Source organism: Dryobates pubescens, chromosome 27 (genome assembly GCF_014839835.1).
Source record: "Dryobates pubescens isolate bDryPub1 chromosome 27, bDryPub1.pri, whole genome shotgun sequence".
Lineage (NCBI taxonomy): Eukaryota > Metazoa > Chordata > Aves > Piciformes > Picidae > Dryobates > Dryobates pubescens.
This window is the reverse complement of record NC_071638.1, coordinates 9,195,200-9,213,937: the sequence shown is the minus strand read 5'-3', so window position 1 is coordinate 9,213,937 and position 18,738 is coordinate 9,195,200. Positions and strand designations below refer to the sequence as shown.

Here is an 18,738-nt window from a genome sequence, read left to right as displayed (position 1 = left end):
TTGTATCTGCCGCCATCTCGTTCCAACATTTGACATCTGCCCCTTCTATCCTTTGGAAGTTGAAGGTTGAAATTACCACCACCACCCCACCACCACCCCTCCCCAAAATGAAATTGCCAGAGCAGCTCAGTTGGAAAGCAAATGAAGCTCTATTTACAAGCACAACTACAACCTAAGAATAGGAAGTGCAATGGATATGTACAGAATGTGCAATATTTACATAGATTTACAATTTATAAACAGCACAAGAACCCCCCTGGACAAAACCAGGGGGTTGCCAACAGCTTACCCTTCCCTGCTCCCTTTTCCCACCCTATACAAGAGAAAGAGAAGAGCAGATGGCAGCTTGCTAGTACTTAGCCACAACAAGAACGCAGCCAAAGACAGCAACAGCCAAGCAAAAGCTGCCAGCTGGTATCTGCTAGAGCAAAGAAAGTGAAGAGAGGCAAGAGTGAGTTTATACAACTAACTTTCTGTTAGTTACCAGATCAGTGAGATTATTTAGACCTTATCATTACTTTCCCTTTATCCATCCACTGGTAATTCATTTACATTCTACCACTTTTCAATCTGTGGGAAATTTTCCTAGGCATCAGCCTAAAACTGCCACAGACTTCCATCTCTCTTACCTGCACACACACACACTCTATTTTCCCCTCTCCCCTTTCTTTCTGTTTTTCTCCTTCTCCCCTCCTTCTCTCTCAGTGATCTGGTCAACCTGTCATTCTGAGACATTTGAAAAGAGGAATGTGTTGTTTGTTTAACCAAAGAGAGTGGGTAGAAGGTTATAGGCTACCGGCAGCTGGGCTTTCAATGAGAAATGCTGTATGTTGCAAAGCTTATTGTGGTTGTAATGCAAGATAATGTTTGCATGTCAACATTTATATATATATATATGTGTGTGTGTGTTTTTAATACACATTTATATATATATAAATACATTTATATATATATTTATACATTTTTATATATATATATAAATATATATATACATTTATACATCTGTATATACATATATATAAATACACACACACACATATATATAAATACACATACACACACACATACATATATTTATATAGTGTGTATATATGCTCACATATGCAAGCCCTATTTCTCTATTCTCTATGAATGTCAATAATTTAATGATGACCAGGTCTGGTGATCTGTTTCAATACTTCTAATTCTTTAGTATTTGATTGATTCTTTGGAGCCCTTCGTGATAAACGACAACGTCCAACCTTCTCCCGCCTGGAATTCGGTGGAAGCAGCCGATGACTTATACGAAGGTTCAGCTGAAATGTTTCCCAGCAGGCAGACAACTCCCCCAGTGAAGTTTACAAGTGTACCAGGGGGTAATTTGCCTGCTGTAAACGGAGGTGCAGAATCACATTCTGCTTCGGGTAAGATATTTTCGGATCCTTTCCTACCTGCCCCTTTTGTCCTGCAGGAGCCCCATCGCTGGCCTAGATAGGATCTTTAGCACATGCCTCAAGCAGATTATGAATGGGTCATTTGCTGGAGTCACATTTTTTATTTTTCTTCTTCTTTTTTTTTTTCTTTTCCACTACCAAATAACCTTCTGAAGCAAATGGGAATGCCACACAGGCAGGAGCTAGCCCCCTCGTCACCCAGCTGACCTTCTTCCTAGTGAAAGGGGCACCCGAAAGCCATCAGCCAAGCTGCATAGACAATCAGTTATTACAGTTGCCAAAGCAGGTGTGATTGTCAGGGATTAACATATCCCCGAGCCCTTCAGAGACCTTGATTTCTCTAAGCCTTTTGACTAATAGGTTTCCAAATGTCAGGGAAGGTAAATAGGTCAAAAAGTTACAACTTTGCTATATGGGTGACAAACAGGTGGAGATGACCCCTTGCCATGGTGCTGTCATTAGCGTGTACACTTGTTCTGCACTATCAATGGAGCAGTGTTTCTTTACCAAGTATGGATATTTACAAACCATTAAGCAGGTCTCACTTGACAGACAGGGACTTAAAATACCACTCCACATTTTTACACTGAGTTTTGAGTGGTGGGGAGAAAGTCAACGTTGTTTTTTCTTTCTTGTCTTGTTTTAATTCTTAACTAAAGACGCTGAATTCCTCCATATGTGCCAGGACCTAAAGCCAGAGTTCAGTCCATGACTTTAAATCACAGTGATGTTTTCTGTGTTAATTTTAATCCTGGGGAATCTTCCTTCTTGTACAGGGGGAAAAAACAGACAGTGCTTTAAATGGCCATGTTTTAAACATGAATCTTCTTTTTTACAGCCTCATTTGGTTTGAGGCATGGAGCTGCTAAAAGATATCTGAGTTGCTGAAAAAGTGAAGGCTCCATCTGTTGCAGTCTGGCATATGAGTATTGTTCTGTAGTTGTTATTACAGTAGTTGAAGCTGTTGACAGGCAAATTTTCAACAGGGTCTGGTGGGTTTTAGATGCTCTCACTTTAATGCTGGTCTCACCAAGCTCTGAGCCTTCTACTCGGCTCTGTGAAGCAGCCACACTTCTTTGTGTTGCAGTGGCACGATGGCTGCCTTATAACCAAACATTTTGGCTAGCACAGAGAGACCGAGGTGACACAGAACTTGATTGCAGACACTCCAAAACCTCTTTGTGGATGTGTGTGACTTCCTCACTCTGCTGACTGCAACTCTTCTCCTAAAAACACTGTTATGAAAGGATCCATGGGGGGGGAGATATTTCAAGCATAATTGTTATAGCACCATCAAGGGAAGGGCAAGGGGGAGTGAATCTGTTTTTCTCAATGAAAAAACAAACAAACAAAGAATCCCAAACCAAAACAAACCAACCAACAAAAAACCACAACCCCACCCTGAAAAAAAACCACAAACAACAAAAACCCAAACCCAAAGAAAGTTCCAAAACAAAACACAAAAAGCCAAAACTAAACTAAAAAAAACCAACCCTGAAAACTCTATTAACCTAGGAGCCATGGTTCTGAAGTCACTGAAGAGCCAGAGCCATACAGGACAAGGGGTAATGGACATAAACTACCACACAGGAGGTTCCATCTCAACACAAGGAGGAATTTCTTCACTGGGAGCTCTGGAGCAGGCTGCCCAGAGAGGTTGTGGAGTCTCCTTCTCTGGAGACTTTCCAGCCCCATCCGGATGCATTCCTGTGTGACCTGTGCTGGATTCTGTGGTCCTGCTCTGGCAGGGGAAAGTTGGACTCGATGATCCCTGGAGGTCCCTTCCAACCCCTAATATCTGTGATCCTGTGAGATACAAATATTCCTTTTCTTAGTTGCTAGGGGATTTCTCTCAATTATTTGAGCTAGCTTTCAGTACCTAAACCCTTACAAGGTTATTTCTTGCCTGTCCATTCTTTCACCAAGACCAACCTGTCTATGGTAGCTAGGAGCACACATCTATAACGGCCTCTCCTTCAATGAATTAAAGGGCAGAGTGTCAACTTTTCTTTATTCTGTTGTATGAGTGTTGTATGAGTTTATTCTGTTGTATGAGTGTTCTTTTGCAATAAAATAGCTGCAGGTCACAGTGCCAAATTCAGTTTAGAGTGCAAAAGGGGCTGGGTGGGGGGGAAGGGAACTTATAAGTAACTTTATCTCTCCATTTCTTCACAGAAAATCAGTATACAATGGATATTTTAGCTGAAGAACTGGTTTATGTTATAAGTGGCCTCACACCTTTCACAGACTACACGATCAGTGTGTCTGCTTTCACTGCTGTTGGAGAAGGCCAACCAGCAATTCTTACAGTCAAGACACATGAGCAAGGTAACAGGTTGTAACACTGATATTATCCAAATTAGCATAAGTTACTTGTGTTTTCTTCACTGAACATTTTAATGATTTTTAATAACTTATTTACTGCTCTATTTAATTTCCCCCCCCCCCTGTTTTCATTTAAGTTCCAAGCTCAGTACAAAATATAGCTTACAAGAATGTTAGTTCCTCCTCTGTTTTGCTGTATTGGGATCCTCCAGCAAATCCTAATGGGAGAATCACTCATTACACTGTTTATGCAATGGAGCTGGATACAAAAAGGACTTTCCAGATGACAACTTCAAACAACAGCTTGCTTCTGAGAGGTACAGTGATGTTTGATTTAAAAACAACCACCACTTGCAAATGCATTCTGCAAAATTATTTCCTCCAGCGTCCTGCAGTGTAGTTATCTGCAGGGCAGGTGAGCCAGAGCTCCTTCATCTCTACACATCCACACACAGGCAGCACAACTGCATGGAAAGGCAAGGCTGTGAGACTCCTAACAGTCCTGTCAGCTGTGGGTGGGGATCTGGGGAATGTGAGGTAGGAAGAGAGGCCTGGGATAGATGAGCAATGACTTGTGAAATGTCCTGAGTGGTCACTTGTAAAACAGATTTCTCCTTGGAAGGTTATCCTCAGCCTTTTCTTTCCATGTGGGAAAATCTTCCTATTCTTCTTTTTTTTCAGAGTTGACAGTATTTGTCCAATATTAATAATTCTTTCAAGGTGACAATTCTGTATAGTAATTGCCTAAGATGCATTCCTCATGGTGCTTCAGGAACTTATGCTAATCGGAATGATGCATATACAAGAAAAAGAATGGTCTGGGGCCGAAGAGACCTCCAGAGCTCATCCAGATCAACCTCCCTGCAGTCAGCAGGGACATCCCCAACTAGATCAGGCTGCCCAGGGCCTCCTCCAGCCTCACCTTGATGATCTCCAGGGAAGGAGACTCAAGCCTGTGCCAGTCTTCCACAACCCTCATAGTAAAAAAGTTGTTCCTAACATCCAATCTAAATCTGCTCTGCTCTACTTTGAAGCCATTGACCCTGGTCCTGTCCCTGCAGGCCTTTGCAAACAGTCTCTCTGCAGCCTTCCTGTAGCCCCCTTCAGGTACTAGCAGGCTGCTCTTAGGTCTGCCTGGAGCCTCCTCTTCTCCAGGCTGAACACCCCCAACACCCTCAGCCTGTCCTCATAGCAGGGCTGCTCCAACCCCCTCATCATTCTCATGGCCCTCCTCTGGACCATCTCCTTCAGGTCCATGTCCTTCCTATATTGAGGGCTCCAGACCTGCACACAGCACTCCAGGTGAGGTCTCAGCAGAGCAGAGCAAAGTGGCAGAATCACCTCTCTGGCTCTGCTGGCAGTGCTGCTTTGGATGCAGCCCAGGCTGTGATTTGCCTTCTGTGCTGCAAGCTCACACTGCCTGCTCCTGGCCAGCTTCCCATCTCTGGATGTACACATGCACATTCTCCATTTTGATGAACAAATGAATAAAACTGTTTCTATCACTGCAGCTTGGTGACTACTTTCAGTATCTGTTCATTTCTCTGAGTGCTTCTTTGGGTCTCCCCAGCTAAGCAGTAGGATACATATTCTGTCCTCTAAGTAAGAAATGTGCATCAAACCCTCTTGGGACAGTAATGATCTTTATAATTTTATAAATAGCTGTGAGGAAAAAGATGTATTTAAGAAGTCAAGTTTTTTTTTCTTGTGTTTAATCTCTTCAGGTTTAAAAAAGTACACAAACTATAAGATGAGAGTGGCAGCCTCTACCATAATTGGAGAAAGTGCCTTGTCTGAAGAGAATGATGTGTTTGTGACAACCCCTGAAGATGGTAAATACATTCTTGCAATGATTGTTTGGCTTCTGCATTGAAGTTTGTGCTTCTTCAGAAGACTGGACACAGACCTATGGAGGGGAAGAGAGTGTAGAAATGGAATCAGTGTTTGTTGAAATTATTAGCTGTCTATCAGTCAGTGACTTTGGCCAGCCTGGTTTTAGGTAAATGCTAGAAATCATAGAATCACAGAATTGTTAGGGCTGGAAGGGACCTCAAGAATCACCTAGTTTCACCCCCCTGCCATGGGTGGGGACACCTCATACTACAGCAGGTTGCTCAGCCTAGCATCCAAAACCTCCAGGGAAGTGACTTCTACCACCTCCCTGGGCAACCTGTACCAGTCTCTCACCACCCTCATGGGGAACAACTTCTTCCTAACATCCAATCTCAATCTACCCATTTCTAGTTTTGCTCCATTCCTCCCAGTCCTATCACTCGCTGACACCCTCAAAAGTCCCTCTAAAAAGACACGCTAAAAAGACCCCAGCTTTCTTGTAGCCCCCTTCAGATCCTGGAAGGCCACAAGGTCTCCTGGGAGCCTTCTGCAGACTGAACAGCCCCAACTCTCTCAGTCTGTCTCCATAGCAGAGCAGCTCCAGCCCTCTGCTCATCCTCGTGGCCCTTCTCTGGACACCTTCCAGCACCTCCAGATCTTTCCTGGAACTGAGGCTCCAGACCTGGACACAGTGCTCCAGGTTGGGTCTCAGCAGAGTGGAGCAGAGGGGGAGAATCACCTGCCGGCTATGCTTCTCTTGCTGGAGCCCAGGATGTGATTTGCTTTCTGGGCTGCAAGTGCAGACTGGTGCTCTTGTGTTCTTCTTGCTGTTGTTCCTTGGTTTTCCTGAGGTACCTCAGGAGAAGAATTTGGCTGACATAAGAATGACATCTTGTTAGCCTATTGAAAAGAGAAATACTTCCAAAGGACACATCCACCACATCTGTCCTGGATAACATGTTAGGATGAAAGATACTAAGCTGCAGCACTTACATGTTTTACCACCTCAGATAAACTGCAGAATGCATTTTGGCTGAAGATTAAGCTTCTTCTCATGAGAAATACCCAGGTGGGCAGTTTTGTCATCCAGAGAGCAGTGATCTGTCACAGTTAATACTTTTTATTCGCAAGGCTCCGAAATCAGGAAGGAAAGTGGTTTGGGAGACCTGTAGGACAAAACAAAAACTACCCAAAAAACACAAAACATGAAAAGTCTGGAAGTACCTGGATTTGTACACAAGCTGAATCATGTCATCCTGGCTTCCTAGCACACTCTTCAAAGTGTTAAAGTTATTGCAGGGGTGATGAAACTTTCAGAGGAATCAAGGCTGACATTCAGGGTTGGTATGATTCCTAAGTGCAGCCCACTCACTCCTGTAATACTTCCACACATTATTAGCTCTTCTGAAGTCACATCAACTCATACATTGCCAGGAGATGCAGGGAGCTCACTGTGCCAGAGTTGGGCTTGCTCTTATGCATGACCTTCCCACCAGTGCCTGTGAGATTTGCACTGGGGTTTTCATGGTCATCAATTAGCAACTGCATCATAAAATAATAAAGGGAGGTGGTGGAGTCACCATCCCTGGAGGTGTTCAAGAGGAGATTGGATGTGGCACTTGGTGCCATGGTCTAGTCATGAGGTCTGTGGTGACAGGTTGGACTCGATGATCCTCAAGGTCTCTTCTAACCTTAGTGCTACTGTGATACTGTAATTTAGTTACAGTGCATGCAGTCCTTTCCTTGGTTCAGTGGCTGGCTGAATGAAATAAAATGGGTGGTTTTGGAAGCAAATGGAATGGAATGGAATGGAATGGAATGGAATGGAATGGAATGGAATGGAATGGAATGGAATGGAATGGAATGGAATAGAATAGAATAGAATAGAATAGAATAGAATAGAATAGAATAGAATAGAATAGAATAGACCAGGTTGGAAAAGACCTTTGAGATCATCAAGCCCAACCTATCACCCAACACCATCTGATCAACTAAACCATGGCACCAAGCACCCCATCAAGTCTCTTCCTAAAGACCTCCAGGGATGGTGACTCCACCACCTTCCTGGGCAGCACATTCCAATGGGCAATTACTCTTTCTATGAAGGACTTCCTCCTCACCTCCAACCTAAACCTCCCCTGGTGCAGCTTGAGACTGTGTCCTCTTGTTCTGGTGCTGGTTGTCTGGGAGAAGAGACCAACCCCCACCTGGCTACAACCTCTCTTCAGGTAGTTGCAGAGAGCAGTGAGTTCTCCCCTGAGCCTCCTCTTCTCCAGTAACCCCAGCTCCCTCAGCCTCTCCTCACAAGGCTTGGCACAGAGCTAAATAACGAACTTGCATTGGAGGAAAGCAGGGAGAGGACCTGGAGGATCAGTCTGGATGAGAGAAGTAGGGAGAGGAGGTTTCTTTCCTTCATAAAAGCAGTTTTGAGATGATTTATAAGTGGCTGAGAAAAGACATTCCAGAAAAGTTAGTGACTGGTGTGCAAAACCTGCTCGGTTTGTGAGTGGAAAAGGATACACAGAGAAATTAACTGAGATCAGAAGTGGTAAGGCTTTAAGAATGGTGGAGAGTGAGTGAGTGAGTGAGTGCGTGAATGAATGAGTGAATGAGTGTAGCCTTTTGGTACAGTTAGCTAATCTAAATGTTAGTGTCCAATAGGCTTATGAGCTCAGTCTTGTATTCAGTTGATTGAAAGTCTCAGGTTGGTTGGTTGGTTTTGTTATGTGGTTTTTTCCCCCCTTTTATTTCTGTGTTCCAGAACCAGGCTCCCCGCCTCGAAACTTAGAGCTAATAAATGTAACTGCAACAGAAATAAATCTAAGATGGTTACCTCCTGAGCAACCTAATGGTCTCATAACTCACTATGAAGTTCTCTACAGTGATTCCAATGATTTGTTCATTAAAAATGCCTCATCCCCAAGCATATCACTAAGTGAAATGAAGCCATATACTCTCTACAACATCACTGTAAGGGCATTCACCAGACTTGGCCATGGGAATCAGTCATCTCTTCCACTTCTGGTGAGAACTTTTGAGACTGGTGAGTATCCAGCAGCTTTTAAAAATGGTAAATTTTCCACAGTCAGTTGCCTGTTGTTGATCTTTGATGCCCAGGAGATCAGCTGAATTAACTGTAAAAGTGTGTGTTTGCTCTGAAAAGCAGTGAGGTTGAGCCCTGTTCCCCCCCACCTTATATACAAAGCAAAAGTAAGGAAAAAGTAAAGAAGGTAAAGAAGTAAAGGAAACAGTGGGAAGTTTTATGCCTGAGGGGATTCATCTATTTCACTCTTTGTCCTTGAAGATTCTTTGTGTCTTATAGGAAAGTACATTTTTGGGGGTAGGAAAATAGTGCTTTTGAATTCAAGTTATGAATGGAAATGTTGTAAGAATTCAATCCTAAAGGTTAACCTCCTCCCCCCCACCCCCCCCCCCAACCCCCGAATTCATAGAGAAATGAATTGTAGCAGGTAAAGTTGCTTATTTTACTAGAAATATTTTGGAGCAGGTACAGCTCAAACAAAATAGCAGAGGGTTAGAGTAGATTGAGTTGTTCCAAGAGACGAAAGTAAATTTAGTAAGTGAGGACTGGGAAGGATGAGCATTAGGAGTGTAATGAGGCAGGAGAAGAGACTTGAAATGAAGAAGTAGCTGTAAGGTAGGACAAAATAAGGAAGGGAATCTAAAACCTTGACAGAGGGGCATTAAACGTGTAGTGGATGTACTGGATTGAAAACTGAGGATTATGGGTTACATGGAGAAATAGATACCTGGGTTGGTCTGTAGACTCAGGAATGAAAGGTGGCTGGGGAGGCAGATGTAAAGGCTAATTTCCTTCAGGACTCTGCCACATCCAGGTAGTACTGGTATGATGATCATCTTTTTGGGGGGAACCTTCACCAGTTTGCTACCCCAGACAACTACCTGTTTCATCTGTCCCTGGAGCTAGTCCTGGAACTGAACCTGCTCTGTTTATCCCATTTTTCTCAGTAAAGAAAGCCATGTCTATACCTACATCTCTCAAAAGGGGCAGGGAGATGCTCTGGCTCATTGATTAAGATGCAAATGGATTCACAATGAATTCCTGCTCCTCCTTGCTTCTGAAATCATTTCCCTCCCCCCCCCCCTCCCCCCGTGAAGTAGTTGTGATCTAGGTCTGCTCAACCAGTCAAACTGTTAAAGAATGGGGACTCAAACAGTAGTCATTATAGAAGCACCAAGATATCTTTGCCAAGACACTGTACTACCTTTGAGGATTTCTTTTTGTCCAGTACAATAGGTGTGTGAGCACTGCCCAACTGACACAAAGTCCTTAGACATAGTATTTTTAATTGCCACATTTAACTTAGACACCCACCTTTTGCCTCAGTTGTATTTTAAGGCAGTTAGCTCTTTCTCAGTGACAACTCCCCTCATTCTCAGAACCAAAATTTGAATTCCAGCTGCCTGTGACACAGATGAGAAGCTGCAAAAATGTCCTCTGAGATAAGAAGAAGAAAACCAAGGGAAGCTCTTAAGATGAGAACAGAGCATTTTGAGTGAAACACAACCTATTAACAGATTGGTTTGCTTGGAGAGCTCTTGGGAGTTCTCTGTTACTATTCCACCATGAAATTAGGCAGAATTATGGCTGGTTTCACTGCCTCTCAAGACATTTATGACCTTTCTGGATATTGCAGAGTGTCAGTACATTTATAAGAACATTTAGGGCATTCTAAAAGAGAGCCATGCCCATGTCTTTACTTGGCCTTCTGGGCGAATTTTGTTACCACCGCATGATTGTGATCTCCTGAACAGGACATACTATGCCATCACTCCAATTTTAGGTATTGAAAAGCATACTTGTTTAATGTTTGGGGATGGACAAACAGATGTTGATGAGCCAGGTCTGAGCTTATAGCCAATAAAGTGATTTAGCAAGTTCAGTGACACTAACCAAGGCAGCGGAAACCCAGTGGTTGCTGAGCGGCTCTGTGGTGATGTGGCCAAGCTGAGGCATCAGCCCGCAGATCAGCGGGTCCATGGTCAGCCACAGCCTTGGATGTGATGCAGCAGGAGCTGTAGCTCAGACAGGGAAAAGTGAGAGGGCACTAGCTGAAAGCAGCTCCTGGGGAACAGCTCTGGTCAGCCCTGGCTGTGGTGTCACTGCAGCATTGCCTCGGAGAGTGTCACCAGCGAGGAGGAGGCAGCCCTTGGCTGTGTTACTGCTAAGGTGGCCCTGAGCCCCAGCAGCCAACCTTCCAAGAGGGGGAAATGCTTTGAGGAGTCACACAGCAATGTCTTAGACTCTCTTTGGTTTTCCATGCAAGTACTCATACAGTTGGTATAGCTCACCCAGGGGAAAGGAAGAAAATGCAGCTTGCTGATAAAAAGAGTTAATTATGGCAGTAGAACATGGCCCATTTCCTAACAACAGCTAATTTGAAGGATTGCAGTGATAGTTATGGAGTGTCAGAAGGAAAGCTTAGCATCATGCTCCAGATCTTGCTGTGGGATTCTTTTTTATGTAACATGTTAAGATGATTTCCATGATTTCCATGATTTTTTGGGTTGTTTTAAGTGACCCCACTGTTGTTGTTTTAGATGACCCTACTGTTGTTATAGCCTGCCATGTGGCTTTGACCTTCCAATCCAGCCTCTTTTAAAGTTGAGTTTGTACAAAAACTAGGATAAAAGTAAAGATGCCTCCAGTGTGTTTCATTTGATCCAGTTGAAGAGAAGGCTTCACAAACCAACAAAACTGACCAAAATCCTCTGTGAGTCTGAATTTTGTCTTCTAGTTCCTGATTCTGCACCAGAAAACATAAGCTATAGGAACATCTCCTCTGTGGAAATTGAATTATCGTTTTCTCCACCATCCATTCCCAATGGAATCATACAGACATACACAATCTATCTCCAGAGGACTAACGGAACTGAGCAGAGGGCCATAAACACTTCTCTGCTGACACTGTGCATTACAGGCCAGTATACAATGACCTGGGGCTTGTGGGAACTGTAGATTGTTCTGGGAAGGAACTGAGGTAGATCAATTGGTTAAATTGGCTGGAGATGAATCTTCTTGTCTTTAAAACTGTATGGGAGGTGGTGGAGTCACCATCACTGGAGGTGTTTAGCAAGAGCCGGGATGAGGCACTTGGTGCCATGGTTTAGGTGATTAGATGGTGTTGGGTGAGAGGATGGGCTTGATGAGCTCAAAGGTACTTTCCAGCCTGGTTAATTCTGTATTCTGTATGCTACCTGTCCTGAGCAATAGCCTGTTGTGTCCTGCCTAATGTGGAGGAACAGGCCATGGAGGGTATAATTCATATTTGCCTAATGCTTATTTCAGGCTCTAAAGAAGCAGATAATTGTTAGGTGATGGCACAATTCAGCCCTTCAGAACTACATTGAAGAACTTCATTAGGCCCCACTAAACTGCTGGTTTGTTCAATCCTTCTTTCTTTAGATCTGAAGAAATACACAGAATACACTGTAGAAGTGTCTGCCAGTACTGCAGTGGGGGAGGGCCGTCGTAGTCCACCTCTGCATATACTGACTGATGAAGATGGTAAGTCAGGACAGAAGCTGCAATGTGTCATTGTCCACCTGTAGTCTTAAAACCATCTCACACTTCCTGTCACATATATTTAGGCTTTTAAAAGGTTTTCTCTTTTTTTACAATTACATCTCTGTTTTGATATCTGTGTCCATCCATCTACATACAAGTATACTTATCTATCTGCCTATCTGACATGTAACACATTGACCAATACACGAGACCCAAAATGGCACAAGTACTGTGCATAAATATTTGGCCTTACCAATATCTAAGGAAATTGCTGGAAGGTGTCCAGAGGAGGGCCATGAAGATGAGCAGAGGGCTGGAGCTGCTCTGCTATGGAGACAGACTGAAGGAGATGGGGCTGTTCAGTTTGGAGAAGGCTCCCAGGAGACCTTCCTGTGTCCTTCCAGGATCTGAAGCGGGCTACAAGAAAGCTGGGGAGGGACTTTTGAGGGTGTCAGGGAGTGATAGGAAGGGGAAATGGAGCAAAACTAGAAACAGGTAGATTGAGATTGGATGTTAGGAAGAAGTTGTTCCCTGTGAGGGTGGTGAGAGACTGGCACAGGTTGCCCAGGCAGGTGGTGGAAGCCTCATGCCTGGAGGTTTTTGCAGCCAGGCTGGATGTGGCTGTGAGCAACCTGCTGTAGTGTGAGGTGTCCCTGCCCATGGCAGGGGGTTTGGAACTGGCTGATCCCTGAGGACCCTTCCAACCCTGACAATTCTGTGATTCTATGAATTTGAAGAATCTTAATTTATTAATATTACTCTTATCCAATACACCACATGCTAGAGTTAAATATTGTGCTCGGTTCTGCCTGTGAGAGCTGGAGAAAGGGCAAAAAAAACCACCAAAAGTCAGTCTGAATTGTCCAGGGACATTTCTGGTTCTTTGGTCTGGATATTTGTGGATTCTTTTAAAGAGTTGCATGTACAGATACATACATATATATGTGAAGAATTATTAACATTATGAAAATCTCAAAGTCCATGAGCCAGGCTCTTCTGGGTGATACCCAATGCCAGCACAAGGGGCAGTGGTGGAAACTGAGGCAGAGGAAGTTCCATGGAAACATGAGGAATGGTTTTTTTTTCCCTGTGAGGGTGACAGAACACTGGAAGAGGCTGCCCAGGGGGATTGTGGAGTCTCCCTCTGTGGAGATATTCAAGCCCTGCCTGGTTGTGTTCCTGTGTGATCTGCTCTAGGTGACTCTGCTCTGGCAGGGGAGTTGGGCTGAATGAGCTATCAAGGCCCCTTCCAGCCCCTAACATTCTGTGATTCTGTGATCTGTAGCACCAGACTTCCAAACTGATCAAGGGAGTATTCTGCACTGCAGGCTGAGAGTACAGCACAGGCATTGCATCCCCTGCTGATTAGTTTGGTGAGTCACGAATCAGCAGAGGAACCACAGAATGGTATTATACCCAGTTTAGTTCTGGGAAGCTACCATCACTCCCCTCTGTAGTTTCTGGAGGGAGAATCATTAGAAAGCCTGAAAGAATCTTAATGCAGGTGCTGTGACTCACATTTTGGAGGAGGCTGTTTCTGTCCCTCTCCAGCATCTAGGAAGGAATCTAAACTAACCTGGCACTGACACAAGCATCCCACCAGCCATTCCCAAATTAAGACTCTTAAAGTGTCTTAGGAAGCACTGACTTGCTTAAGATCCAGCTTTTGATGAGGAGGTTCTTTGCACATTTCCAAGGTATTGATGAGCTTATATTCACTCTGCAAATCTCCAAGATAGTGATGGTCCAATGTAAATAGGATGAGCTTCAACAAGGCCAAATGCCAGGTCCTGCACTTGGAGCACAACAACCTCAAGCATGGCTACAGGCTTGGGGCAGTGTGGCTGGAAAGCTGCTGGCAGAAAGGGACCTGGGGGTGCTAATGGACAAGCAGCTGAAGAGGAGCCAGCAGTGTGCCCAGGTGGCCAAGAAAGCCAAAGGCATCCTGGCTGGGATCAGAAATGCTGTGTCCAGCAGGAGCAGGGAGGTCATTGTGCCCTGGTACTCAGCTCTGGAAAGGCCACACCTGGAGTGCTGTGTCCAGTTTTGGGCATCTCAGTACAAGAGAGATGTGGAGGTGCTGGAGCTAGGGCAGAGGAGGACAAGGGAGCTGTGAAGGGCCTGGAGAATAAATCTGATGCAAAGCAACTGAAGGAGCTGGGGATGGTTAGTGTGAAACAGGAGGCTGAGGTGAGACCACATGGCTGTCTGGAACTATCTGAAAGCACCTTGTTGAGAGGCTGCTGCTGGTCTCTTCTCACAGGTAATTAGTGATAGACCAAGAGGGAATGGCTTCAAGCTGCCACTGGGTAGGTTTAGACTGGATATTAGGAAGAATTTTTTTCCCAGCAAGAGTGGTCAGGCATTGGAATGTGCTGCCCCAGGGAGGTGGTGAAGTCACCTGGCTGTGTTTAAAGGTGGTTTGGATGAGGTGCTTAGGGTTATGCTTTAGGGGTGACCCTTGCAGAGTAGGGTTCTGGGTTGGACTTGATGATCCTGAGGGTCTCTTCCAACCTGAATGCTTCTGTGATTCACTCTGTCAGTAACAAACCTTCGCTCAGGAGTAATGTTGCTGGAGCACACTGGGAACAGTTCGTTTGGATAAACCTGGGTTTTGCATGAAGCATTTTTAGTTGTGGCAGTGTGGATTCTATTCTTCAGCAAAAAATAATAATGATTTTTAAAAAAATCCCCTGAGTAAGAGCTGTAGGATGAGCTAGACATGCCAAAGAGACATGGCCATTCACAGGAGGACTGTTGTTATACAACCACTGAGGATAATACCACAAGCAAAGCACTAAATACAGCTGTCACCATTTTCCCTCAGTAAATACAGACATTCATCGAATTCAGTGAACCTTTGTTCATGAAACAGATTGGTTTATTTATTTATTTGTTCTGAAATGTACAGTCCTGAAGCCTTTATGCCAGCTTTTGAGGTAGTGAGAGAAGGGGCAGCCGCTGAGAAACAACAACAATTATGATACAACACATGTTCTTTATTCCCAGGAACACACTGTCCCAAGGTTCAGACCAAATGTTTCCTAGACTTACTAATAGCTATGCTCATATTCCCAATTTTCATGCATGACTACAGCTATGGCCTGAATTTTTAGTGCATGATGCTCTTTGCTTTTAATTTGAGGAAAGCAAAAGTGATTCTAATGTTACTTCGTTGTGATGCCCACATCCATGAACCCCCAAGAAGGAAAAGGGTGGCTTTTTTAGCAATATGCTCACACAAAGCAATATTTGTGTGAACTGGAGAATGAAATCACACACAGCCTAACATTTTCATTCACTTGACAATTTCCCTCCCTCCCCCACCCCCCCCCTACACAGTAGTGATGTGGTGTCACGTAGAGTTCATCTTGAAGTAAGTGTTAAGGGTTTCAGTCAGCGCCTGGCTTTATCTTTGCCCTCGTGACACGTTAAGTGTATGAATGTGGTCCTTATTTTGATGGAGTGAATAGGGTTCACTGCTGCCTACTCCCCACATTTTTATCATCTCTCAATGCTATGCTTATCCATTTTCCCACCTTTTGGTACTTTGTGTAATTCTTTACAGCACCCCAGTGCCCCTCAGGGGAACCGTTTGGCTGTATTTTACATGTGTTCATACCTCTCTCTTTATTAGAAAAAGAATTTTACAGCCATGTACTTGGACAGTAGGTGAATCGCTGTGACCTACCCCTTGCTCTGGTTTCTCATGAAGTACTTTTTCCATTGAATCACAGAAACAGATGTTCTAACCCCACCATGCAAAATCTTCTTTTGTCATCTGTCAGAAAAAGGAAAAGAAGCTGTGCCTTAACCAGTGCTTGATGGATACTGTACCAGGGTAGCACAAAGCCTGTTTCCCATCACAAATAGTTTAAAATCCACTTCGAGATTCTGTGTACCTCGTTGATCTTAGCTGTTTAAGGTGATGGTGTTGTGTCCTGTTCTCTCATTTTACAGCTCCGAGCTCGCCTCCCGAGTCCCTCTCCGTAAAACAGTTGTTGGGTGTCACTGTGAAGTTGTCATGGAAACCCCCACTGGAGCCAAATGGAATTATCCTCTATTACACAGTTTACATCTGGTAAGATTTTCTGGAAGTAGTTCTGAAGATAAATATTAATCTGTAGCCTACCAGGAATGTTGGGGGTTTCTTGCACAATGTGTTGATTACACTGTTCTGTTTATTTTTTCGAAGGACAAATGTTCATCCAGCACTTGAAAATGTTAGCCTTTAGGAGAGATGATGATGATGATAATAATAATAATAGTAATAATAATTGTGATATAATATAGTAGCTGACAAAAAAAACCCCAAACCACAAGGATATGAAATATCTTGAAAGAATTTGTAACATTTTTACTATGGATTCCAGTTTTAATTAGAGCACGGTGGCTTTTCCATTGCATTCTGATTGGATGACAGATTGGATGTTAAGAAGAAGTTGTCCCCCAGGAGGGTGGTGAGACACCAGCACAGGTTGCCCAGGGAGGTGGTGACAGCCTTATGTCTGGAGGTTTTGAAGGCCAGGCTGGATGTGGCTGTGAGCAACCTGCTGTAGTGTGAGGTGGCCCTGCCCATGGCAGGGGGGTTGGAACTGGATGATCCTTGAGGTCCCTTCCAACCCTAACAATTCTATGATTAAGCTGATTGTAAGGCAGGTCACAAACCTATGCTAAATTGTTAAGGAGCTTTTAAATAGGCTTAAAATAGAGAAATATTCCTTTTGGAGAAGGTGTGTAAGACCATTGTTAATACTCTTTGAAAGTGCCATCAGTTATGCCTCCAGTTATATTTGGTACTCATTATACTCACAGCTAATAAGGGGTTTTTAACTTGTTGCTGTTTACTGTGCTGTATTGTTGGGGATTTATGTCTGTCTATGCTGTCCTTTTCCCTGTGGTGTTGGTTTGGCTTGGTTTGGTTTTGCTTTGCTTTGTGGATTTTTTGTTTGGTTTGGGTTGTGGGGTTTTTTTGTTTGTTTATTTGATTGGTTGGTTGTTTTTGTTGTTGGTTTTGCTTGTTTCTTTGTTTCTGTCATCCCCCTAAAGGAGTTTTGTTACTTTAAATCTTGCAGCTTCTGCCTTGCTCTCTGCATAGCATAGTTTGGCTTAGCAGTGTGAGCTTTCTTCAAAGATCTGTGTATAAGAGAATGAAAAGAATTCATTATTGATGACTTTTAATGCATTGCATTTATGCTGCAGCATTTTACTGCCACTACTAAGGTGCAGGAAGTTTCCTGACGACTTTTAATGCATTGCATTTATGCTGCAGCATTTTACTGCCACTACTAAAGTGCTTGAAGGTCACTGATGACTTTTAATGCATTGTATTTATGCTGCAGCATTTTACTGCCACTACTAAGGTGCAGGTAGGCTCCTGATGACTTTTAATGCATTGCATTTATGCTGCAGCATTTTACTGCCACTACTAAAGTGCTTGAAGGTCACTGATGACTTTTAATGCATTGTATTTATGCTGTAGCACTTTACTGCCACTACTAAGGTGCAGAAAGAAAAAGCTCATGTGAGCTTTATGAGATATAAACCAGATGTACAAATCAGCAGTCGTGATAAACACACTACTGCTGAGCTGACATTTATTATTGTAATGATATTGAGAGTTTTGGGGTAGGGTTTGGCACCAGCTTCTATCTTTTCTTTTTCTTTTTGTTTTAAAGAATAGCTTCTAGTTAAACTGAACAGGAGCAAACTCCTCTCTCCAGAAGAGTTTGATTTGGTTTTGTCTCATATTCATGAGGTCTGTGGTGACAGGTTGGACTCGATGATCTTTGAGGTCTCTTCCAACCTTAGTGATACTGACTATTGAATACTGAATATTCCACGCTGTGCTAGCATGGTCTGCTGCTCTTAAGCCACACCAGACAATACAAATAAAAACTAAGGTCTATCTTCTGTCTAGGGAAGCATTATTTCACAATACAGATCATGGTTTTAACACAGGCAGTGTTCAAAGGCTTGAGGGGACAGAAATGTGACTTTTAATTCTTCTTATTGCCTGAAAGCTTACTGCTTTTGTTGTTATAACAAATGAGTTGGTAAGAGTCACTTCTTTAAAAGTGCTAATTGAGTCCTCTTTCTACATATTTGAATCAAGCAACCATGTACATTTTTGCACTAAGCCTTGTCCTTTTCCCTTCCATTTTCTCCTTGCTCTGTCTCCTCTGGCCTTAGTGTGCCACATCTAAAATTAGAGAGGCATTAGGTGTCATCTTGAGGCAAGGACACTGGAGAAAATCTGCTGTTGCCTTCAAAGGGGCTACAACTTCACTCCTGCCTAGGAGGGTTGTGGGTTTGGGGGTTTTTTTCATGGGGGAATGAGAGGAATTTAAAGTATTTAGCACAATTGTCTACATGATTTCATAAAATGCATTGCAGGGTGAGATTTAAGAAGGCAAACTGCTGAGACACAGTTGCTGTTTTTGAGGGGCATTTGATATATTTGGGGGGAGATTGATAGTCCCAGAGCTTCTCAGTAAAAGGCAATTATAGTATCTAGAAGAATTGTCTGCATTATTTCATAACATGCATTGCAGGGTGTGATTTAAGAAGGCAAACTGCTGAGCCATAGTTGCTGGG

General features: G+C 43.5%; 1 protein-coding gene across 1 annotated transcript in view; it reads left to right on the top strand.

Moving 5' to 3' along the window:
• The window catches only part of PTPRQ (protein tyrosine phosphatase receptor type Q), a 140,886-nt gene that overhangs the window by 19,248 nt on the left and 102,900 nt on the right, over positions 1 to 18,738 (top strand). The window contains exons 10-17 of the mRNA XM_054173787.1: positions 1,193 to 1,403; positions 3,609 to 3,761; positions 3,896 to 4,075; positions 5,483 to 5,590; positions 8,353 to 8,634; positions 11,372 to 11,554; positions 12,040 to 12,141; positions 16,102 to 16,222. Coding sequence (XP_054029762.1) covers positions 1,193 to 1,403; positions 3,609 to 3,761; positions 3,896 to 4,075; positions 5,483 to 5,590; positions 8,353 to 8,634; positions 11,372 to 11,554; positions 12,040 to 12,141; positions 16,102 to 16,222 — 1,340 coding nt within the window. The remainder of the gene's footprint in view (positions 1 to 1,192; positions 1,404 to 3,608; positions 3,762 to 3,895; positions 4,076 to 5,482; positions 5,591 to 8,352; positions 8,635 to 11,371; positions 11,555 to 12,039; positions 12,142 to 16,101; positions 16,223 to 18,738) is intronic.